The following is a 25,167-nucleotide window of genomic DNA, read 5'->3' as shown; positions in this document are numbered from 1 at the left end:
TTTATTTTGGCCTCTAGGATGAGATTTTTAGTTTGATATCCACCTTGCTGTATGCCAGACCTGGCAAATATGTGAAGTGGATTAAGTGCGTATCACGAAGACCATGAATTATGCAAACATCCTTCATCTTGATATGTACAGCTGCATTCAGAATGTAACCCTTTTATTCCACGTGCTGTACTCCATTTTCTGCATATCATGGCTTGTCAAAATTGAAATGGCAGTCCAGCGTGCCCCTGGCTGTCAAGTGGATTTTCAGATGGACCCTAGCTGATACCTCATATACTGAGACTTTCTGATGTACTCAGAGGAGAATCAACGAGAATAGTTGTCCGTATGTATTACCTCGAAGGGAGTGGTAGGACGGGAAAGCAGAGAGCTGTCCAGCATTAGCTGCTTCCTAAGTGCTTGATCCTCTGCCACAATGGGAAAGGAAAGCGACTGTCAACTCAGCAACTCCTCACACCACAGGCTATTCTGCTGAAGCCCCTGAGTTACTCTAAAATTTAAATTGGAATCCGCTAAACCAGAGGAAGGAGTAGGCTTATAGGAAACTGCAGTGAGGGATGAGATGGGGAGTAATGAGCATAGCTCGAGTGCTCAAGTCAGCCCTGGGTGGACTAGAGGGTGGCTGGGCCCTGCTTAAGGGATTTGCTAAACAATGAGGCTGTCAACAGTCAGAAGAGGCAATGGCAATGAAGCTGCAGCTTCATTTCTAGCTTCAGTTTCTTTATTTTGAACTGCACCTCCTTAATTTGAAGAGAAAACCTGCATATAAATTTGAGGGATTTTCAAGGTACAATCTATAACATTGCTGTGGGTGGCATTGGTGAAAACAGTGATTTTCCTTGGCTCTGTGTTACAATTTAACCCCAGCCAGCCACCAAGCCCCACACAGCCACTTGCTTACTCCCCCACCAGTGGGATTGGGGAGAGAATTGAAGGGTAAAAAGTAGAAAATTCATGAGTTGACATATAGAGAGTTTAATAGGGAAAGCAAAAGCTGCACACACAAGCAAAGCAAAATAAGGAATTCATTCACTGTTTATGGGCAGGCAGGTGTTCAGCCATCAGGAAAGCAGAGCTCCATCATGCACAACAGTTACTTGGGAAGACAAATGCCATCACTCCAATCTTCCTCCTTCTCCCCTGCTTTATAGGCTAAGCATAATGTCATGCGGTATGGAATATCTCTTTGGTCGGTTGGGGTCAGCTGTCCTTGCTGTGTCTCCTCCCAACCTCCCATGCACCCTCAAATTCCTTGCCAGCGTGGCAGTATGAGAAGCAGAAAAGGCCTTGGATCTGTGTGAGCACTGCTCAGCAATAACAAAAACATTTCTATATTATCATCAGTATGTTCAGTACGAATTCAAAACACAGCCCCATAGTAGCCACTGTGAAGAAAATTAACTCTACACCAGCCAAAACCAGCACACTCCGCCTTGTGCATCCCTTTTCATTATCATCTAGTCAAATATAAGCTCCTCATTTACATCTTCACATTCCCATTTTTTGAAAGTGCAAATTAGTACAGAATTTTTGTTTTATAGAAGCTTGCCTGGTTAGCCCATGGAGCTCAGGTAAGCTCAGGTAAGGTGTGGTGGAAGAAACCTTCCTTGAGATCAGTGACCCTTTTTACTTTGATATTTGTAAAATGCTATCTAGGCTTGAGAGTGAGTCCTGCTGCTCTAAGTCTCTATACCCAATTTGTTTCAAATTAATTTTGCTGATTTGGCCACTGTAGAAATCATGGGGTGCTTGAATTACAATCTCAGGAAGTGTTCTCTGTTGGCTGTGTTTGCTGTGTTTGCTCATGATTGGTTCAGATCAATGGGGAGGGAGAAAAAATGGGTGTATTTCTGAAAACCCAATTCCTCTACAGTTTGAAGAATCCTGGGGTGCATCAGACAAAGCATTGCCAGGTGATCAAGGGAGGTGATTGTCCTGCTCTACTGGTGTGACCTCACCTTGAATGCTGTGTGCAGTTTTGGTCACCGCAATGTAAGAAAGATATTAAGCTGTTAGAGAGCATTCAAAGGAGGGCAACAAACATGATGATGGGCCTTGAGGGCAAGTCGTATGAGGAGCGGCTGTGGTCACTTGGTCTGTTCAGCCTGGAGAAGAGGAAACAGGGGAGACCTCATTGCAGTTACAACTTTCTCATGAGGGGAAGTGGAGGGGCAGACGCTTCTCTGTGGTGACCGGCGACAGGATGCAAGAGAATGGCCTGAAGTTGTGTCAGGGGAGGTTTAGGTTGGATATTAGAAAAAGGTTCTTCACCCAAAGAGTGATATATAAAAATATTTTAAACTCTTGGGTTACTTGCGGTGCTTGTGGTTGCATTTTGAGTTTATTTTGGTAATTTTTGTTTTGTTAATAAACGGATTTGGTTGCGCAGTGGTTTGTGGGAGCTTGGAAGGAATTAAAAAAGCTGTATCTCAAGCTTTTAATAACCAAATTCTCTTGTAATCTCACGAAGCCTGTAGCAAATCAGCGGGTAAGTAGCTCAATACAGAGGGTGAAAGTACAAGCTGAAGCGTTCCCCATTCTCCTCATGCAGCCTGCTCTGGAGAGCTGTTCCCACCCCCACATCCCGCCTCCCTCCCGCCGGCTGCCGCTCAGAGGCCGCAGCGCCCCCTGCGGGAGGCTGGCGAGGCGGCTCCCCCCGCCATGAGGACGAGTGGTTCGCTCCGCCCCGCCCTCTCTACCCCCCGCGGGCCGCGGTGGCGCGTCCCGCTCCTGGCGCTCGATGCGGAACTGGCGGGGCGGGCAGAGCGGCGGCGGCGGCGGCGGCGCAGGTGAGCGGGGCGGCTCGGCCGGGCGGGCGGTGCCGGTGCCTGTACCGCAGGCGGCGGGGTGCGTGCACATGTCAGAAGCGGAGCCTGCCCCACCGCCGCTATGCGTGGGTCGGGCTGGGAGCGCAGCCGGCGGCACTGCCTGCAGTGACCCGCACCCGGACAGCTGCCGGCGGGGCATCCCCGCCGGCCCCGGGCTCCGCCGCAGCCGTCCGGCCGCGCGCGGCGGGGATGCTCGGGAGCGGCGAACCCTTCCTTCCGCAAGGTCACGGTCGGCGGCGGGCAGAGATCGGGGCCCGCCGCTGCGGGGAGCGGGGCCGGCCGGGCTCTGCTCCATCCTGCCGGGTGCCGATGGCGGGCGGGGCCGCGATGTCCTGCTGTGGCCGCGGGGCTCAGCCGGCCGCGGTCGGGCAGCAGCCCCTGGGAGGTCGCTGGCGGGTCCGGGGGTGCGGGCGCGGGCCCCGCCGCCTCCGGGCCCAGGCCTCCCGGCGGCTTTTGCTTGCTCCCTGCCGCGAGGGAGCGGGCAGGATAGTGAGGGAAGGGAGAAGGGAGGCGCAGGGCGGACTATCCCCTTGGAAGGGGTGGGGTGTGTAGCCTTGTGAAGGGGTTGCTGCGGTAATGTGACTGGAAAGGTGCTTTACTCCTTGGTTTGTAAACAGCAGATCCAATTACTCCCTAAGACAATAGAATAGGAAATCCACTTTATGCTAGGCAATTTCTTGTTAAGTCACCTATAAATCAAGAGCACTTTCTCTTTAGAAATGGGTGTCACCACCTTGCTGTGTTGCTCGCTTTTATTGTCGGGCGAAGGAGGGGAAGCGAGCTTGGTCTGTGTCACTGTGTGGAGTCACGGTAAAGAAATGCTTAGAGAAATGATAAGCCTTGGAGGAAACTGATTTGTTGCCTGTCTTTCTCCTGTCCCTTTTTCCCCTGAACTCACCCATACACCACACTGTTTTCAGACATACCCAAAATAACAGACAATATAAATTTGTAGTCCCATGAAGATGGGTTAGAACTGTAATCTGGCAATATTTTGTGATCTCCCAAGACAAGCCAGCCATTTTCTCTACATCCAGTGCAACTCTGGGTCAGCATTTCTGTTGGTGTGCTCACAAGTGTCCTTGCTGTGCTCCTTGCAGCAAAAAATAATCGTTTGCTCCTTATCTGTAAAAAGGATGCTACTTGTAGGCAGAAGCAGGGGGAGGGAAGATATATTGTGGTGTCCTCAGGGTCACATAATCAAACCAAAGTCATCCAAATATAGGTTATTTAGGTCTCTATTTTTGGACTTTATGCTGCTTGAACCTAGGGAGCTGTTTTGGATGAGCACAAGAAGTACTTGCTGTTTTCAGCACTAATGAAAATCTGCAATACTGACACATCAGAGAGAGAGCACTTCACATCCAACATAGGCAAAATGCAGTTTCTACAGGATTTCATCTGGCCATCCCATCATAGCACATTATGTAACACTGAACTGATAGATCATTCTAGCTATAAAATACTACTTTTGCTTTACTGTTGTATTGTTAGAAAATGCACAGCTCTTGGACAGGATTTAATAGACACTGGAATTAAATATACACTCATTAAATATTTTACTGTGTAATAAAATGCAAAATCATGAGCAAGTCTCTAGAATGCTTTGTTTGGAAAATAATACAGCTTTGTCCTCACTAAAAAATCTTGTACATGCCTGTCCAGTGGTGCTGCAGTTTTATCATGAGTCTGGACTTTTGTGTTCTTCTCAAATTAACAGGTTTCCAGGTGTAAGCTTCAGAATCCTACTGCATTAGTTTCCACACTGTTATTACTTTAAAAAAAAATTATAATTTCATGGACAGGCAAAAAGGAAAATAATATCCTCACTGAAAGAATGCTGTCCATACAAAGCATGTAGCATGGCCGAGACACAGTTTCATGATGTATGTGTTATGGACCAAAGCCATGAATGGTGGTGAAGCAAAGGCTGTGTAGCAACTGGAAAAAAAAAGTCTTCTAGTTTTCATGGAAAAACATAAAGTAAATATACTAGAGGGCAAACCTCTTCTTCAGCCTCAATACCATTCTGTAACTCTTTTGAAAACAGACGGGGTGTGTATGTAATGAAGTCCAACTTCAGTCTGTTTCAGAAGGATTTTGGAGTTGGAGAGGTAAAATCTCAGCTCTTACTAAAACACTTGTTCATATCATCTTCCTAAATTAGTGTTGGCTTTGATTTTATCTGCCTTGGGGTGAGGGGTACAGAGGCTCATGATTTTTCTCTCTCACCTCAAGCCATATTGAATATTCAGGTTCTGTATAGACAGAATATACTAGGCATACCTCTGTCAAGATATTCAGTCTCGTCTGTTTTAGATCTTCTGTGATGAGCCAGTTGAAAAACCAAATATTTATGAGAATTTCTGGTATTAAATTAGCAAGTCACAAGTACTGCTAAATTCTAAGAGAATAAATCTCTTCACAGTTTTTAGTTTACAGCAGTCAAGCTAATAGATTTTCTCTGATACTCCATTCCAGATTAGGTTTTTTTTTTGGAAAACATACTGGTAGAGATTTAGTGTGTGAGTGGATAAGAAATGGTGTAAAATGTAGTGTCTTGCCTGTCATTTCACACCATAGTTTTTTAACTAGGTGGGTAGTGCCATCATGCTCACAAGTTGGTAATTGATACTTTTTTGTTAAACCTTAGTACAGTTGAATGTTTCACTTACTTTCCATTAGGAAGGAATCGGAGACAGAAAATGCATATGTTACAACCCAGATTAATTCCTGCGAATGTCCTTTGGCCCTATTGGGTCTGCATTTCAGATATACTCCATTAAATTTCTGGGCAGTCCCTCAGCAGAAAGGCTTTGACGTAGTTATTCAGTGCAATACTAGAAAATACAGAATACAGCTTCTGGTTAGGGATTTGCAGCAATGAGGAAAGGATTTAGAAAAAAGAATGAAAGAGCGTGAGATGTAAGATTAATACCACATCCCCAGTTTAAATGGCCTCCATCGATCTCAAGGTATAAATTTTTGTGAAGTAAAAGCATTGTCAGTGACCTAAGTGACAACCTAAGACACAAAGTGAAATAAAAATGAGCAGCATGAAGCATCAATTAGAAAGGAGTGTTTTAAGTGGGATAGTATGTTAATCTGTAGAATAATTGTGATATTTCTTTTGAAGACAGAATGTTTTACTGCTTTTCTTTCTCCACCTTGAGATCTATGAAAAACCAATGTTGACCTATTGTTCATTCTCTGTAGCTGAACCTGTATAATTCTGCTGGTCTTTGCTCTGTTGTCTGAGCTAGAAAAGAATTTTAGCACAACTAGATTCTCTGTTACTGGAGGTCTTTAAACCTGTCACAATCATATGAAAATTACTGTTAATGATTGACAAACATGCTCCTGGTTTGTCTCTTGGAACTAGAATAACCAACTGAAACGCAAAACCCAGCAAAACTCTGAAGAACTTACCCATGTACTGCCAGGAGCTCTGAGATCTCTTTATACTGGAGAACTCCCAAATGGGGAGGCCATGCCTTTTGGTGCCTTGAAACCAGAAAATTGTGAGAGGTTGTGTTTACTTTAGATACCTGCTACTAGCAGGACCCTTACAGTAATTTGAAAGTTAGAACTGCTACTTGCATATGCCTAAATTACCTAAGCTGAGGCAGTTCTTATGCTGTGTTCCTAGACATTGCAGTTAAATGAGAGACTGTTATGTTTCTGGGTCCCTGTGACAAGTAATGCATTGGCATAGCAGCAAGGAACAAAGTTTCATGATTTTCTTCCACAGTCTTCAATATTTCAAAGCAGCAGCGTCCCTGAATAAAGGGCTGGTCATCATATTGCCTTTGACTTATCCAGTAATGTTTGTCAGATCTTTACTTTTTGTTTTGTTTGTAACTAATTTCTGAACTGTTATATTTGTGACAATCAGGGAATCAACACTTGTTTTTTTACATAGGAGGCAAAGATACGCTACTGTCAAATTTGGTATCTGGTGACCTCCAGGAACTGTGTGTTATCTTTTGAGCAGAGCAGCTTTTTTTTTCTTAATCTGTTGCATTTCTCTGTCTCATCTGACAGTTCAGCACTGTGGTTGTGTCCTGCTTCCCATTGTATTCTAACTGAATTTCCCACTGTCAGTATAAAACGTTTGATGCTCTTCTTGCCTGTAGCTTTGACACCAGCTTCCCTGGATCTGTGCTTGCCTGGGTATATTGTACTTGCTCTGGAAAGGCCCTTGTAGCAGGAGATGGGGAGTTGTGCCTCTGCTTGTTTGCACCTCATCAGGAGGAGAGGTGTGCTTTTTGTGATAAAAATGATTAAGAATCAAAACCGGTTTCCACCAGAATTGCTTCACCCACAAACACTGAGCCACTCTGCTACCACGTCTGTTTCCACCTGATGGCAGTTGAACTGCACTCTGCTGGAGCCACGAGCTGGGTACGCTGCTTCTGTCCTCCAGGACACCCGGTTTCTACCTTCTTTCTCTCATTAGTCTTCAGCCATATCCAGCAGGCATTGTGTGTCCCCTCCTTCCTTTGCCATGGTGACTGCCAGTGTCTAGAAGGTCCTCTTGGGACCCCTTGTTCTGTCATTTGCTGGCTTGAGCTGTTGCTTGAGGCAGTTCCTGTCCCGTCTTCCCTCTGAGCTTGTTTCTCCCAATGTTTACATGTGGATGAGTCTGCCAAACACGAGCTTCTCACATCCCAGCGCTCTTGCAGACTAAAAAATGGGCTTTATTTCCTTTCAGTTTTGACCAGCCGGTACTGTGATTTATCACCAAAATTAATAGTAGGATTGGTTTGAGAGTAGGAATTTCTGATCTTCCACAGTGTTGATGAAGAGAAGACATGTAGAAGGAAGGAATAAGAAGGCACGTGGTATGTGTGGGGACACAGGCGGAGTGTTTCTAATACATGGCAAAACAGATTTGAGGCTCTGAGTTCCGTGGTGCTAACAACAGCCAAATGGCTGGATTATTTTAAGTACTTTATTTTCTGGTTCTCATTGCCCTGAGCAATGTTTCAGTGTTTCCATAGTTTGCGAGTGTCCCCTTTTTCTGTCTTACAAATGGCTGGAATTTATTGTTGGGATCCCAGTGAGCCTGTCATTTGTCCCTGTGTGACCCATCTCCAGAAAAGAGAGTTGTATCTGCCTGTATTTGGTGGTGATGGTGCCATGAGTAATGTCTCCTGGCCTAGAGTTGCTTACCATGGCTTGGGGAGGCGCCGTAGCAAGGGAGAGCACTGAATAATTTAGCAGTTGCAGCTCTGTCCAGCAGTTCTCTCAAATGTCACGTTTTGTTGTTTTCCTGTTAATTTTTTATGGCTGTACATTTGCACTGTTTGGCTTTTGGAAAAAACCTTCTGGTGCCTGGATTATGGGAACTGTGCCCTACTTCTCAAATGGAAACTGGGCAGAGGGCTGGGAATGGAAGCATCTTGTGGATGCTGCGGTGTAGGCTGCAGTCAGAAGCAGCAACAAAGTTTCTTAACTCAAAGCTCAAGGCAAAAATGGTTCTGGTTTGGAAAAGGAGGTAGTGCTGTAGTGGTTGAGGCTAATTTGGTTTGGGAGCATTGCGTAGGTTTTGGTTTGCCCTTCCTTCCCCCCCACCCCCATGCCTTGGAAAGTGTATGAAGGGTTGCTACTTCAGATTTGAGAATAAATGAAAAACTGATGAGGTAGAAATAGATGAGAAAGCTCTCGTATTTTGTGATGGTGACATTTCATAAGGAGGGGCAGAAAAGGATAGACTTGAAAAGAGTGAAGGACAGGGAGCCAAAGCTCCTGTGTTACTGTTCTCTTGTGCAAATCTCTGGAGATTAATTTTAAATAAAAGATGAGTTTAAGTTCAAACAGTGTAGAGCAGAAGAACCAGCCAGATTGGCAGAGGATTTTTGTGCCAGAATTTGTTCTATGATTCTATAGTGAGTGGTACTCTGTGTGTCCTGTACAATGATCCTGCACAGGGAGGATAACTAAAGGGATGTTCCAGGCAGTGAAGAAGGGGAGGAGGATAAGGGCTTTAACGTAAAATGAAGTGTGTGAAATGACCTGGGGCTAAGGCTAAAATCTGTCATCTCCTTCCTATTAGGAAATGGAGTACTGTAAAAGTGTATGCTTTTCCTACATTAGTTAATTGTTGATGGGACCCCTGGTGGCCTAGTGGTTAGGATGCGGCACTCTCACCTCAGTGACCCAGGTTCGATTCCCGGTCCCCCGGGCAGATGGAGCCCGTTAGCCCTGTGAGGCCATCCATCTATGAGAAGGTCACTCTAAACAAACCTACGTCCTGAGGACCTCACTGCCATTGTCCAAGCTTGCTTGGCCCCGGCAGATGAACCTTAGGATTAAAGGGTGGGCTCAGTTCAGCGCATGCTGTGTCTCACCTAAAAAATCCATTGCGCAGGCTGGAAAGGTAAAAGACCCTTCCCAAAATCTTCGTTCGCGAAGACTGGCCATACATACATAATTGTTGATGGTTTTTCCCAAGAGTGTAATAGAATAAAATGGGTAACAGTATTTGCATACTGTTCTTTCTCACATGCTTATCTCTTGTTGCTCATTCAAGGCCTCGGTCTTGATTTTTCTGCGTGGTTTTCAAAAACCTACTGGTAGGTACAGCCTTGCCTCTGTGGAGCAGGGGCTGCTGGAACCACTCCTTTGCGTTTGCTGCTGTCTGCAAGTTATTAGGATTGTGTTTTAGCACACTTTGCACATCCTTTTTCTGTAATACTAAAGGAGCAGCTGCAGTGCATGTCTGTGGAAGCATCCTGTGAGTACCTGGATAAGTGGATCTTGTGAGCTGTGGTTGGTACTCAGCTTTCCATGGGTAATAATGACTTCTGATATTTTTAGTATTCGTGGATATGGGAAACCTCACTGACTGGGAGGTGTTTATTTACCGTGTTGCAAATACTACGCTGTCATCTAGCTTGGGGGCCTGCAGGTGCCAGGATGGGTGTGTTTCAGTGTTCACTCCAGGCGGTCCGTGTGCCTGGGTGAAGCTTGTTTGTAGCGTGGGCAGTGCTGGGAGCTTTGGTGGTGGAGCAGAGGGGGTGGAGCACTGCAGCTGCTCTATAAATATACCCGACAGGCTAAAATCTAGAGACTAAAAGATTGGGTTGCTATGGTGATTGATCTGAATCAGATTACCTGTGGGTCTGTTTTCACACCATGTGCATGTGTGGTGACTGCGTGATCTTGCATGTACAGCAGGCTGCTTTAACCAAGCATTTGGCTGAAGCAGGGAAGCGAGAGGAAGCAACGCTGAAGGGCCAGCATATGGCAGGGACAGGGAAATCTGTCACTATAGCAACTGAGAACCTGAATCAGTCCAGCTTCACTCTGTGATGCTGCAAAAACGTTCCTCTCTGTATGGCATGATACTTCTGTTTGTGAACTCATTCTGGTCATGTTCAGTCTATTTGTCAGCATCCCTGTCCATGCTACCTCCATTTTGCTCTGGAAAACTGATGTGGAGGCTAAAGATCCTTGGCTGTATCAGTACTGTTTTCAGAAGGCAAAGAGATAATATTATGTAGTAGGAAGAAATCTTTAAATTATTATAATTATTCAGAAGGTCTTCAAAGAAAGTCTTCCTGTATTACCAAAAACTGTTTTCACAGTTAAATTCTTTAATTTTCTCTAATCTGGTTAATTCTGTCCTTTTCCTCAAGCTTTATGGATAGATGGAAAGTGAAAACAGTTGGGATGCATCTGCTATTTTATCCACAAGGAACTGTTACTGGTTGAAGTGATGCATGTGCTCCAAGGAGGATGCTTTTAGAATCTGCCTGCAGTCCTGTTCTCTACTGGGTGATTTCTTATGCTTGGAACTATCCCTAGGCATTTTGCAGAACCACACCTATATTACAGACTAACCATACTAGATAATTATGCCATTATCTGTTTTAGACATGCTTGCAATGCTTTGAAAATGCCCTTTTTTTTTTTTCTTCCAAAGTGCTAGTATCTTTTTAGGAGTCACAGGGTTGGCATGCACTGCTGCCTTGCCAAGGTGGATGGTAACACACATAAAGCAGCTGCACCAGTATAGCAAGTCCATCCAGGTCTGATTTTAGAAATTGTTCCATGTTCTGTCAAGCTCTGAAGAAGGAGGGGTGTTCTTGTCTGTGCTCTCATCTGTGTTTCTTGTGTTAGTAGAAGCACTGTATTATCTAGATAATAGTGATAATGAGCTTCCTAGAATGTTGCATATTTTTAAGTATAAAACTATTAGCAGTGTTTAGTGTTAATATAGATGTTAAGCAGAGAAAATGGAAAATGGATCATGTGAAAAGAGACCTTCTTGTCTGCTTCTTTAAAACCTTAGTACAAGCAAAAATAGTATGTGCTTTACCAGAGAGAATGGATGAGATCATTTGAAACAGACTTGGAAGAAGAAATAACCAAAATTTCAGTGGTAAGGACTCCATAAAGTTTATTAGAATCTCTAAAGACAGGTCAAAGCTACCATGAACAGTTCATATTGTGCTTCAGACCATGTTGATTCAAGTTCTATGGTGAGTTGAGAAGAGTTCCTGTGTGTGGGTTGGCTGGTCCTGAGGGATTTGCACATATTTCTCATAGCTTAGCAGATAGGTAAAGGTGTGTGATGTGAGAAAAGGAAATGTAAATCACCCCAAAAGCAGGCATTGAAACTTCTGGCCCTATTTGTGTTTGGTTCAGTTTTCAGTTTCGTCCAATTGGTATGGATCTTGAGTTCACAGTAAACAATGCACTAAGGTCAGGCATAGTGGCTGTAGAGCTGAACTAAGTACAGACTGTCTTGGCTGAGAGTAAACAGAAATTCAGGGTGTTCCAAGGACATTTTAGAACTAAAAATTGTGTTCCTTTTGGACGTGGCTGGAAATCTGGTATTTCACCAGGTGAAAGTGAACCATAATTCATGTGGCTTCTGTCCTGTAATTCATTCTGTCTCCTTATTGATTTCCTCTTTTTTTCTCTTACAAATTAATGTCCCACTGCATGTTCTTTACTCAGTCAGTGTGCAAATGGAATTGTAAAATGCTGATTTATATTCTAAAGGTATCCACGCACTGGTGAACTGTGCAGTATGATCCTTGTACCAAGTAAAAGCAGGAGATAATGGAAGGAGAAGCCTTTCTGGTACCATCCTGAAGTATGGAAGAGTTGCAAGGAAAGCAGGACTTAACATCTGCCTGTTGGAAATGAATCTGTTGTCTTTATATCATTTTTACAGGCAATGATCTAAATGCCTGCTAACTGTCCTATAGTTGAGTGTAAGGCCTGTCAGAGCTGGAAGCTTCTTTGTGATGAAAACAACTGTGAGTGTGGTGGGTTGACCCTGACTGGATGCCAGTTGTCCACTGAGCCACTCTGTCACTGCCCTCCTCAGCAGGACAGGGGTGAGAAAATAAGATGGAAAAAAAACTTGTGAGTCAAGATGAAGGCAGTTTAATAAAGCAAAGGTTATGTTCATGGAAGCAACAAAACCCAAAAACTTTTGTTCTTTACTTCCCATAAGCAAGTGATGTCTGGCCAATTCCTGGGAAGCAGAGCTTCAGCAGGCTTAGTGGTTGCTCTGGAAGACAAATGTTGTAAATAATGGATTCTCCTCCTTTCTCTTAGCTTTTATTGCTGAGCAGATGTCATATGGTATGGAATATCCCTTAGGTTTGGGTTAGCTGTCCGGGCTATGTCACCTCCCCAGCCTACTGGTGAGGGGGGAATGTTGGAGAGACAGTCTTGATGCTATGAGAGCACTGCTCAGCAGTAGCCGAGACTCTGGTGTGTCAACACCTTTCCAGCTACCAACACACAGCACAGCACTGAGAGAGCTGCTGTGGGGAAAATGAACTCCATCTCAGCCAGAGCAAATGCAGCGAGCCAGGTTGCATTAACAGTTTGTCGTATTCAAGTTATTCTTTGACTAAATTACTTTGTTCCTCTAGCTTTGTGTCTACAATGAAAAGACACTTAAAAAAGGCTGAAGGCTCTAAGGGATAGATGAAACAGAGTTGCTGCATGATTCGTGTCTCTTGGGATGCTGGGTATTGGTCTGGCACAGATGGCTCTAAACTGATAAAATGTCTGCTGTGGTTCTTTCATGCAGCCATATCCGTTCTGTGGTGTGGAGCTTTTCATGAGTTTGTGTGTGTTTATATAGACTTTTATTTCTGGGAGGACTTTAAATTGCAGAATGCCATGCAGATTGTCCTCTAAGAAGTTGTGCTACAACCTAAAACTTGGGGTTTTTCTTGGCAATTTTGAAATGCAGAGTAGTGCCAGTAATAGATGTGTTTGTTGTTTTGAACACTTCTTTTGTGTCTTGAGTTACTGGTAGGCTGTGGGTTGATGCTGGCCCTGGCCTTTTGTCTTTACGTCTAGGCTACTGTGCCAACTTTTACTAGTTCATGAGTATTGCTGACAGCTGCTACAGTAGGTGGGTAGTGTTAGTTCTCACCAACCTGTTCATCATCCATATAAGTGCTTATTTAAATTATGGTGTTGTCTGATATGTGGTCTGTTTGTGCAGTATGTTTCTATGGTGGCCTTCACTTCTTTCTTTTTCTTCTTTTCTTGAGCTGAAGTTATAGAAAGTCTCTTCTCAAGTGCTGCTAGAGGATCCAGCCTTCTAAGGGCTAGTTCCAATATGTTTGCAAAGAGAAACGCTGCAGAAACCTTTTCAGAAAAAGCAACTTTAAAGCAGCTTGACAGAGAGAAGAGGTTTTGACATTGATATGTCAAAACTTGTACCGTCTCCAAGTCAAGTTAATATCTCAGTTCAGGTCCAAATGCCACCATGAAAGAGGAGATGAAGTATCTCTTGGTTGTTTGATCTATTTCGATCTATTTCTGTCCTAATGTACTTAGTCTCTAAAATCCAGAAGGTAGGGGGAAGATGATAGCAAATCTCTGAGAAAGAAACTACTTTACCTCTGTATTGCCTGTAGAGATGCTGTCTGTAGTTCTGTGATCATATTATGTTCAATCAGGTTTTCCAGATTCCCCTAACTGCTTGCTCCTACTTATTTTTCGTGCCCTCACAAGCGTTTGTGGGGCCACTTGGTGAGCCAAATCAGAAAAACCCTCAACCTAGTAAAACCAAAAAATGGCAAGGGAGGAGAAGGGAAGGTTTTAGTTTTAGTCCATATCAATTCCACAATCTAGGTCGCCATGTAGCTGCATGAGCACTTCTACCAGCACAGAGAAGGGAATGACACTGGCCTGAAAACAAGCTTTTGGCAGATAGGGGGCAGGAGGCAGGACTTTGATGTCTGTTTGTGTTGCTTTATACAGATCATCAACTGTGGTGTCCAGTTTCAGCCAGGATTAGGAAGGTGAGTTCCAACAAATACTGCTACAATTCTCTTTAATGCTGTTACTAAAAGGTAAAGTTAAGGTTGTGGTCTTGTAGTCTCTCAGTACTCTGTAGTCACTGCGTATGTTTTTACTCCACTGTAAATGCATTTTACTTTCTCCACCTTCACTGAGGGGTAGGGTAGTCTCTGTTACAGAGGAAGAACATATGTTTGGTTACGACAAGTAGCATAATTTCCTCAAAGTCATACTTCTAGGTTACATTGTGGTAACTTATTCCTGTTCCTATATCTGTAACTGATCAGTTTGTTCTTAAAAGAGTTCTGGATAAAGGTATTTGGAAAGAAAACAAACTGGAGACGAAAAGGTCCACTTGATCTTCCCAACTTCATCTTCTTCTTGAGTTAATCTAAACCAAGATATTTGTAGAATATCAAGGATCAAAAGCTTTTCCAGGGCAAATTCTACAATGTTTCAATAATGTTATTAAAATGAAGAAACAGGAACTTTGCTTCCTGTGTCTGTATTTTGTCTGTTATTCAGAGAAGATAATTTATAACAGTATTGCTGCTCAGAAAAGATAATTCATAGTGCTGTCACTTAGGAGCCTACAGTGACTGTAATTGAGGATCTACTAAAACTGTGCAGCAAAGTTTTACAAGTTGTGGGGTTTTGTGTGTGTCAGCATTAAAGTTTCGTTCAGTTTATTATTCCTTAATTAATACTTACTGACTAGTATGATTTTCCTTTTTTATAAGTCACATACATGCTTTATTTTTTTGTGTGTGTGTGTTTGTGTTCTTACTGGTATTTGGAAAGCTAGTTAATAAAATTCCCCAACTCTGTTTCTTGAATGTGAAGGGCTAGGAAGAAAGTATGTAGCTAGACTTCGAATGTGACTCTGAGATGCTGACAGTTACAGTGCTTTTAACTAACTTTTGGTTGTGAATTAATGAGAGAAACATCAAGAAAATAATCTGATTTTGCTGAGATTTACAGGTTGTTAGTAAATCTGTTTTACTTTTATACAAATAAAATATAAACTTTACGCAGCAGAACTGAAATATTTTAGTACAGCAGTAATAATTTTCGGAATTCTGTGACAACCTTAGGATAGAAACATGAACTGAAGTGGAAACCTTACTCTGAATATGCCCCCAAAGGCAATCAGTTCAAATTTTTTGAGTATAAAATAACTCTACTAATACTTTCATTGGGTTGCTCAGTAAGCTTGTAGTATACTTTGAGCATCTCTGACTTTTAGAGTTTCTGAGAACTTTCTGTTTCAGAAAATTTCTGTTTTCAGATTGATTTTAAACATAGATAGGGAACATTGTAATGTGGAACTGTATTACTTTAAAAAAAAATTTTTTTCCCCTCTCTCTGTCATGAATTCTATGAAGTATGAATTGTGGGATTGGAAAGAATGATTTTACAGTGCTTGCTGAGTTCTGGATATCTATTAAGCATAATTATTGACAAGTCGTAATGGTGCAGTAAAATACCAGTTGTAAGTAAGCAAAAGGAACAGTATGATTTACAAGAGGCACTTTTGCTATTGCAAACTGCAGTTCTGTAGAACTGCAGTTCTATACCTTCCCAGAAAATGTGTTGAGATCACAGTCATTGGGGATTGTGGAGATCATTCTTGCTGTAGGCTACTTGCAGGTTTGGGACAGCATTTTGTTAAATTGGACTTCTCTTGATGTTACCCCTTCTGTTTGTCACACAGCTAAAGTTCAGATTGTGTCTTTTTCTTCAGTCATGTTTAGCTGTGCAGCGTTGCCAACTGAAGCTCCTTTCCTAAGCACTGTAGGGATGTCATGGATTTGCCTAAACATCACGCAAGCCACTTAATGAATAACGCTTTGCAAATAATGCTGCTTTGTTTGTCTGTGTTTTCCTTTAGAGCAGTATCATAGAATCGTTTAGGTGGAAAAGGCCTCTAAGATGATCGACTCCAACCAGTAATTCTCGAGATCCTCTTATTCTTTTCTTGTGTGTTTTTCAGCTCTCTCTGTTTTTGTGGCCATGTGCTGTGGTTTTATAGTCAAGAAGATAGAAATCTGTGGATGGCCACGTGTGCACAGAACATTGAGCCTTCTGGGGAATGTCATTAAGGCCATTAAGTTGCTTATGTGTATTTGATATTCCTGATTGTGCTTTTGACACTCTTGCTTTTCTTGATTGTAGATTGGACTTCCCACATAGTTTCCAGCACATTCTGTTCCCCGAGGCGGTTGATCACGGCTGATGGGATAATTGATCACTGGATCGATGAACAGAAATTCACTGAGATGACATAGGGAGGGGTGTCAAGGAAAATGGTGCAGAAAAAGAGAATCTGCCCCCGCTTACTGGACTATCTTGTCATCATTGGAGCCAGGTAACGTAAAAGAGTCTCAGCAATGCTTTGGCTTGGGAATAAATAGCCTCACATCCATTGATGAAGCCTTGCTTGGTGCTGAGTAAGTGCTGTTTGAAATGTGTGCAGAATGCTACCCTAAGAGTAGCATCTACTTGGGCCAGGGCACTTTTTGAAAGATACTAGTGCAGCCAAAGGTTTTTAATTTGTGGTCCTTAGACTTCTTTTCCAGGGTCTGCAAAGGGTGACTAAGAAAAGCCAATTTATATATCACTTTCTGGTAGCCAGTGTATCTGAACTTCTTTGCTTTTACTGGCATCAGGACAGAGGGATTAACAAATTGAAAACACTGAAAGCTAAATGCAAGTAAAATACTAGTTTTCTACTAATTTTACTACTAGTAGTATACTAGTAGTAAAATACTACCACTTTTCTCTGTAAACTCAGGTTGAAAAAAAATAAATCTGAAAATTGCCTTACTTGGCTCTTTCTCCCTCTAATACTTATTTAATCCTCATAGGAATGACATGAATGCTTTCATTTTTTTAAAGTCTTGTTAACTACCAATAGATAAAATTTTATGCTTATTTACTTAAAGTATGTATGAAATGTGGGGTTGATAGGTGTTCTGTTTGTCAAACACACAGTTGCTCGGTAAATATTACTTTACTTTATTCAAAGTTTATGCAGCTGCTTTCTGAGAGTCTCTTTAGTGGGTGTATCCCAAAGTCTATTTTGCTTTCATTTCTAAATATCAGTGGTTTATGTGCATCAGCCTGTTGCTTTACTTCTTGCTTTCTTTTCAGAATACTTTGAATGCAATATTTAAATAGGCTAAGTGGAGGAAATGGCATAATCCTAACTAATAGTTATTTTTATTATTGCATTTTATGGACAGAATAATAGTTAAATTACTTCTTAGTGTCTGTAGGAAAATAACCAAGTTTTCCATATATGTGTCACCAACTAGAAAAAGGAGGAAGAAATGTTAATTGCCTCCTCCAGTGGCATTTATAGTGTCTGATATTCTCACTTAGAAATTTGCTAGTATCACTTCTGGACTCCTACAGTTTTCTTGCTTTTTGTCAGCCCATGGTAGCTAAACTGCTACTGCTCAGAGGTCTGTTGTCTCATTAGTCACTTCAGCAAATGCTTATGATAAGAGATGGAGCTGACTGAAGTAGATTCTACTACAAAGTCCTCAGGAGCTCCATGTGGCCTTTTCTGTTACCTCTTTTTATCCACTGTGCACAAATAGCAATGCCTTTTGTAACTATTCTCTTTTATTAGATGCAAATGTTCTCAATGTCTGAGAAGACTCTGTCCTTGTAGCTAATATTACTGCAAAAGATGTGGTGATATATTCACTGGTACTTCATTGATGTCATTTTTTGACCATTTACTGTGAAATAGACTCTCTAAACCTTACCGGCATTATTTGATATTTGTTCTTCAGCAGATGATGCATTAGTTGTGTCTGCTAGCATGTAAAAGCTTTTTAGTTTCATTTTTCTTTTCACACAGTATTTCAGTACTTAACTATGCAGGCAGTATAAATCTTGTTAGGAATTTATGCTTCATTATGAAAACATTTTTACTTTTTCTGTAATAAAATATTAGTTTGGGAGAATTAGTCAGCAGAGCTATTTGCACCAGTTTCTTTTATAAATTAGGAACATTCCATTACTACTTGTTTGGTTTTTTTCACATCTATTATAGGAGAAAAATAAGTGTTATTTGTATTTTGAAATAAGCAAATCTAAAGTATCAAAATGAGAAGATGTCTGGTGTCATATCCCATAGGGAAGTGATGGTGGAGCCAGGTCTCCTACATTCCATTTAGTAAACATGATACTAAATGCTAATTACTTTAGAAAATGATAAGAGATCAGACTATAGCAAAGAGGTGAAACCAGAGAGAGGTTTCTCTGGGGACAAGTTTTTCTTCCTTCACTATTTGGATCTCCTTCTATATCTCTGGCAGTTATTCATTAACTTTCATGGAAAAATAGTGGTAGGAAAATTGTTAATATTTTGAAAGAATCTGTTCTTCCAGTGGAAAATTAGGAAACAGCAGTACTGCCTTTCTGTCTTTGTGTTCCGTTGGTCATTTGTGGTACAAAGATTAGTGAACCACAATGTTAATAGGCCCACATGTTACCACACAGCTTTTATAGTAACTTACACTTTAAATCCAACCTGAAAATCAAAGCTAGAAATATATATAGCTATGGTTGCTAGGACTTTTTAATGAAAATTTTTTAGGATGAGGTCCATATCACTCCACCATTCGTCTGAGTTCTTTCCTTGTAAATTCTTGTTTTCCCAGTTAGGAATTGATACTGGATTTTCTCATTTAATTTTTCATCTCGTTCATAAATGGCTGAAATACAGGGGCTTTTCCTCTTACTGGATATTGGGAGAGGGACAGTGTATTTCCTACCAAAATGTTGCACAGGTCTCTACCTGTGCAGCTAACTTAATTTTGAAAGTCAGAGTCAGGGAAACATGGCAATATAAAGTTCTCCTGGGAACAACATACTCCTGAAAGTCCTTTTCTCAGTCAAATTTGAACAGGCTCCTTGCTGGGCCTTGATAATGATGGTATAGACTTAGACTTCTTTACTTGACCTTTCTGCCTTGTGCTAGCGATTGAGCTTTGTGGACAGCGACTGAGAAGCTGCACTTTCCCTGGATAGTAGGGGAGAGAAGAAACAAAGATGAAGCTGAGCCCACAGGCTCCTGACATGTTAGTAGGAAGTTCACAAAGATTTTTATTGGTATTAATCAACTATGTATGGGGTTTTTGTTTGCTTCTTTTCTAGGCACCCAAGCAGTGATAGCGTTGCTCAGACTCCTGAACTGCTGCGACGTTACCCTCTAGAAGACCATGCAGACTTTCCTCTACCGCCTGATGTTGTGTTCTTCTGCCAGCCAGAAGGATGTCTGAGTGTGCGGCAAAAACGCATGAGCTTCCGTGATGACACCTCCTTTGTCTTCACCCTCACAGACAAGGATACAGGTGTAATTCGCTATGGAATCTGCGTCAACTTCTACCGTTCCTTCCAGAAGCGAGTACCCAAGGAGAAGGGAGAAGGCACAGGGGGACATCGAGGTCGGGAGGGACAGAAGATCCCTAAATCTGGAGAGGCATCGGCACCCCAAGAGGAAGTGGGCACTGAGAGTTCAGAGAGTGGTTCTTCACTGCAGGCTCCAAGTGCAGAGTCTACCCCTGATGTGAATCGATCACCGTGCAGTAAGCGTCTGGCCAAAGGCAGTCATCGCTCTCGGAACAGCACCCTGACTTCACTGTGCATCCTTAGTCATTATCCCTTCTTTTCCACATTTCGTGAGTGTCTCTACACCCTCAAGAGACTTGTGGACTGCTGTAGTGAAAAACTGTTGGGCAAGAAGCTGGGCATTCCTCGTGGGGTGCAGAGGTATGTTGAGACGGAAGAAAGAACTTTTTCCGCTTATTGTTTGTGTCCAGGACTGCAATTGTCTGCATGGCAAATTGTGGCTGTAGGTATGGTTGCTGAAGCAGCCAAACACCAATGGTTGGCCTTTTTCACTGTTTTAACCCAGGTTCTTGTTAGGAAAAGGAAATTTTTATAATGATGTCTTTAAAACTTCTCTGATTCTGTAAACTGATATGATTTTCATTTTTGACACACCTAAGGAGGCACTACCCTTCTGACAACTGAAGCTGAGCACTGATGCTGTTATTGTTGCTTTGGCATTTAAGCTCTGTAGCAGAGAACATCAAGACTGATTCTCTGGCAAATTAGAAACAGCCAAGAAATAACAGAGAGAGTTTCCACTTGGGGCAAGAGGGTAATGATGAAAATGTGCTTAACGAGCTTGTGAAACAATCTGAACTTCAGTGTGGGAGAGAAAAGACTAGAGAAGCAGGATCAGCTGAAATAGGTCAAAGTACAGTATTTGAAGGGGAGAGCGAGGAGAGGTAGAAAAACAAGGGAGTTGTCTAGGAAACATATGAGAATGGTTGTTGGTAACAGCAAATTAACAGGAACTTGGTGTGTATTTAATGTAATGTATTAATCTTGCGTATCTTCTATTATAGTGTTGGGTATGTTACAAAAGCTGTTGCACTGTAGGGTAGAGAAGGAAAAACGTTTATATGTATTTCAGTCAAGGATGTATATCTGTGCTGCTGTGCCTGGCACCTATGTTCCAGGGTGATATTTGCCTTTCCAATATGCTAACTGAATAGAAAAAATATGAAACGAAACTCTGGAGAAGGAGGGGATTATCTCAACAGCAAGAGGGACAGGGCTGTGAGATAGTACATAATATGAATTAAGTAGCTTGGTACACTCCAAATTAAACTTGTCAAAGGCAAAAAATGACAGGATTATTATAATTTTTATCTTTATAAGCTCTTTACATTTTGCATGAAATGTGTCGTGTTCATAGAGCAGTAGCCTATTTCTCAGGTTACTGCCCTGGAATAGTTCTAGGAAAGTTTTCTGGGCTAGTATGACTGATTCCTGTGTTAGCAGATTTATCACCTGAATCCACTGATGGGGAATAAATTATTCTGTCAGACCAAAATTTCCCCCCTCCCCTATGGAAGTGTCTATTAAGGAAGTTTATTTTGTCACTTGATTTAGTCTGATAATTACTGAAACAGAAAAAACACACTGAATTTCATGATTTTCCTCAAATCAGTGAGCTCATATGATTTTTTGAAAGGGGTGGTGGAGTATTCCAGTGTTTGAGTGGCATGTGTTATATGAAAAATTTGCTCTTATTGGACAGAATCCTTAAAGAGGAGAATTGAGTGATGAATAAGGAGGGCAAGAGAAAGCATAGTGAGCATAGATCTCTAGGAAAAGTTTTAGCAGGTTTGAATTACCATGTGGTTTGCTAGTGGTGACCTGGAAAAGTAGAATAGTTTTGAAGTGGTGGCAGAATAAAGGTGAAACCGAATCCTCACTGCTGTCGAAAGGTGGAGCATGCCTCTTAACAACCCGGTGTCTTGTGCATGACAAGTGGCTGAAGGAAGAGCAGAGGATGAAAAGTGTCACAGTTCCTGAGAGGTGTATCCTGTACTTATTTTAATCTCAAATTGCCCTTATTTTGACCCATCCAAATTTCTCTAATTATTCTTCATTTGTGAAGCCTCCAGTGTCATAATCTTTTTTCTTTTTTTTTACTTTTTTAAAGTTTTGAACTGGAAGGTAGAACCTCTAATTTGAACCCATACCTTTCTAAGGGATCTGTTGCAGTAACTGAAAATATTTATCAGGCTGAAGTTTTTTGCAGAATGAATACAGAAGGTTTGCAGCCTTCTCTGTTCTACAGCATTAAGGGCTGAAGTGTACAAGACCCTTGCTTCCCTCATCAGATGCAGTTTCGAGTTTTGAAGCTCTGAAGATGCTGAGCAATGCTGTATATGATTTTTGGCCAGCCCATCTGTGAGCTACAGGTTTGCAGATTGCTGGCTTAGGGCATGGAAAAATTGCTGCTTATTATGCTAAGCTTTTAGAGATTTAGCTGAAATACATCCATTTCTGCCATGGGTTATTTAGCTCTTAAGAATGATGCAGCACAATTTAGGATAGGATGAAGAAGAATATTTTATCATGCCAAAACATCTGGAAGATCTTGGGTGTGGCATATTTTTATTATCTCATGTTTAATTCCTATTCTTGCAAAGGTTTCTAGGACTGCTGGAAGCAGAGCTCTACAGTCAGTATGCCACAATTCTGTATGAAATAGAAAAGTATCCTGTGTGTCTGCTGAATTTCAAGTGAATGAGAGGGCAATGAGATTTCATCAGAGATCTGGACCCGACTGAATCCTTTAAATGAATGAATGAACTCTCAAGTGACATACTTGTATTGATTCCTGCCACAGAAAGATTTATACTTCCCCACAGTGGTTGTGTCAGTAAGCTTAAATCCCTATTTTCCATTCCACTGTGTAATCAAATGTTTGTTAGTTGCCTCTTTTAATTCTTTGTGGATCTACCCTTTCTCTGGAAGAGCCTTGCAGAATGGCTGTCAAGTGAAACTGTAGGAGTCTTAACCTTGTTCTCCCTGTACAGGGATACGATGTGGCGGATTTTCACAGGCTCTCTCCTGGTGGAAGAAAAGTCTAGTGCGTTGCTACATGACTTGCGGGAGATTGAGGCTTGGATATACCGTCTGCTCCGGTCACCAATGCCCGTTGCTGGTCAGAAGCGGGTGGATGTGGAAGTCTTGCCACATGAGTTGCAGCCAGCTTTGACCTTTGCTCTGCCTGATCCATCCCGCTTCACCTTGGTGGATTTTCCATTACATCTGCCTTTGGAGTTGCTGGGAGTGGATGCCTGCCTGCAGGTGCTGACCTGCATCCTTTTGGAGCACAAGGTAAGATGGGAAGAGTAGATCTTTGATAAGTATGTAGAAAGCTCTGCCCTCTTCAAAACCAGCATAGGCTGGATGTGTAAGAATAGCTGTCTCCCTGCACTGCCTGGAATCAATTTGTCTGTGGGAGTGGGGGGAAGAAATAGATTCTTCTGAAGTTCCTGGTTTGAAAAGTTCTATTCTCACTCCAAAAAGCATCTGAAGCTTGTTTTTAGACAGATTAATGGAGAGTTATCCAGTTCACAGCCATTGAATTGGAGCCTGCAGGCTGTGATCTTTGTATATTCCCGAAGGAAGTATTAGAAGTGAATGGTTGCTGCTGTGCTAATGGGAGGTTCTTTGGTTGCAGATTGTGTTGCAGTCCCGAGATTACAATGCGCTTTCAATGTCTGTGATGGCCTTTGTGGCCATGATCTATCCATTAGAGTACATGTTCCCAGTGATCCCTCTGCTTCCCACCTGCATGGCCTCTGCAGAACAGGTACATATTTTTCCTTTGTTGCTCTCATAGAATAGAGTGATTCAAAGCAGTAGTAAACAAACGATGGACTGAATGGCCACAGATCCACAATATTATGACAAATATTTACCACCCTACCCCACCCTCCTCTGCCCCCACTTTCCCCCACTGAGTATTAACGTTTGTTGGGGAGGGTCCAGAGTAATATTTAAGGATGTTTGAGGGCTCTTGATTCAGAGTTTAGAAACTATTGTCTGCAATTTAATCTTTTCAGAAATATCAGCTGGGAACCTGAGTTTTGCCAATAGTTGGCTCTTTGCCGGAGCTCATTATTTTGCTTGGAAAAATAGAATTCAGGCCATCTTGTTACTTCAGTGCTATCCTGTAACTGATGCTGCAGGTTTATGCCTGTACCACCCCTTGGAGGTGACCAGCTGTTCTAGATTTAAAGAATAAATTAGCCTCCCAAGCCACTGGTCTCAAGCTGCTACATGCATAATTGATTTAAGCCTTTTTCCTCTGCTGATTTGTTTTTTTCCTGAATTTCCCCTAAGGTTTTCCACATACATTTGAAAAAATATGTCTATCTTCTACTTCGTAGAGATGTTATTTTTTTTGAAACCAAATTACCACTACAAGCATAAGGGTAAAGCCCTTGCATATAGTTTGTGCCTGTTTACGATGGCACAAACTCGTTCTGAGCTGAGGATGTATTAATCTGTGACTTGCTGCTTTTCAAGTTAAGCTCTTACTCTGAACATTTTTTTTCTTGGTCCATGATAAATGTGAGAAACTGTTTCCTGGGGAGGAGAGGGACATGAGAGGTGGAAATGTATTTTCTTCTAATTGAACATTAAAGCTTTCTGAGCAGGAACTTTTATTCTTTTTTTTTGGTAATGTTTCTATCGTACAATAATTATTACTTATTTATCAATGCCTTTTGTGTTGTCTGCTCTGCTATGAACATATTGTAGTCAATAAATAAATATTTGGGAAAAATGGTAATATCAAATGTGGATCTTGTCCTTAGTAAAGTCCATCTTTCTCTCAGTTGCTTCTAGCCCCTACGCCTTATATCATTGGTGTTCCAGCAAGTTTCTTTCTTTACAAACTGGATTTTAAAATGCCTGATGATGTTTGGCTTATTGACCTGGATACCAACAGGGTAAGTAGTACCCATCAGGACTTGTGGTGGTGTTTCCAGGGAACTGTGTACTTTCATCAGTGTACCTACTGAGAATTTAATAATGCCTGCCCTCGGTCTGTCTTTGCCACTCCCATCTTAAACTTTAGGGTTCCATTCCTTATTGTGTCTCAAGGTTCCCATTTCTTTTGCATAAGGTATCCTTTTTCAGTTAATCCATCTGGCTATATCATTAGAAGATAAATCCTCAAACAAATGATAAAGCTTTCTTCTTGACTACTTGTGAGACTGTTTCTTATAGTCCTACCTAAGAAACCCAAACTGTTCAGAGCCTTCCAGCAGCCTTGGTTGTCATGATTCGAATGGGGCTATGTATCTCACTTTCTACAGAGGTATGAGTAAGGCTAATTCCGGGGAAATGTGTAAACCATCATCTACTTGATGGAAAGTGTGGGTTAATTCAAACTTCTCTTTTTTCTGTGGTAAATGATAAAGTAACTCCACTGTTTGGGATACTGTAAACAAAAACAACCATAGAGAAGTGAACGTCAAAGTAAAATGCAGCTGTATGTGTGTCAGATTGTGTTTTTTTAATTATTAATTATTTTACTTTATGACTTCTATTCCTTGGTCTCTAGGGTGGTGGAGATTCAGGAGATTCTGTTTTGGAAATGACTGCAGATCAGGAATTTTTAATTTGTTGCTGTGCTTAATTC

General features: G+C 41.8%; 1 protein-coding gene across 36 annotated transcripts in view; it reads left to right on the top strand.

Moving 5' to 3' along the window:
- The first annotated feature begins 2,717 nt into the window (after positions 1-2,717).
- MADD (MAP kinase activating death domain) overlaps positions 2,718-25,167 on the top strand; it is a 73,151-nt gene continuing 50,701 nt past the window's right edge. For 35 of the 36 annotated variants that reach the window (XM_027705216.1, XM_027705208.1, XM_027705225.1 and 32 more), the window contains exons 1-6: positions 2,718-2,798; positions 16,302-16,494; positions 19,299-19,913; positions 22,547-22,850; positions 23,197-23,328; positions 24,359-24,472. In XM_027705216.1, coding sequence (XP_027561017.1) covers positions 16,433-16,494; positions 19,299-19,913; positions 22,547-22,850; positions 23,197-23,328; positions 24,359-24,472 — 1,227 coding nt within the window. In that variant the 5' untranslated portion in view covers positions 2,718-2,798; positions 16,302-16,432. Of the gene's footprint in view, positions 2,799-14,087; positions 14,129-16,301; positions 16,495-19,298; positions 19,914-22,546; positions 22,851-23,196; positions 23,329-24,358; positions 24,473-25,167 lie in introns of all 36 variants that reach the window. The other variant, XM_027704956.1, reaches the window with a different exon arrangement.

The sequence above is a fragment of the Neopelma chrysocephalum genome, unplaced genomic scaffold, assembly GCF_003984885.1.
Source record: "Neopelma chrysocephalum unplaced genomic scaffold, ASM398488v2 Primary Assembly neopelma1_24, whole genome shotgun sequence".
NCBI lineage: Eukaryota > Metazoa > Chordata > Aves > Passeriformes > Pipridae > Neopelma > Neopelma chrysocephalum.
This window is presented reverse-complemented; position numbering and strand designations above follow the sequence as displayed.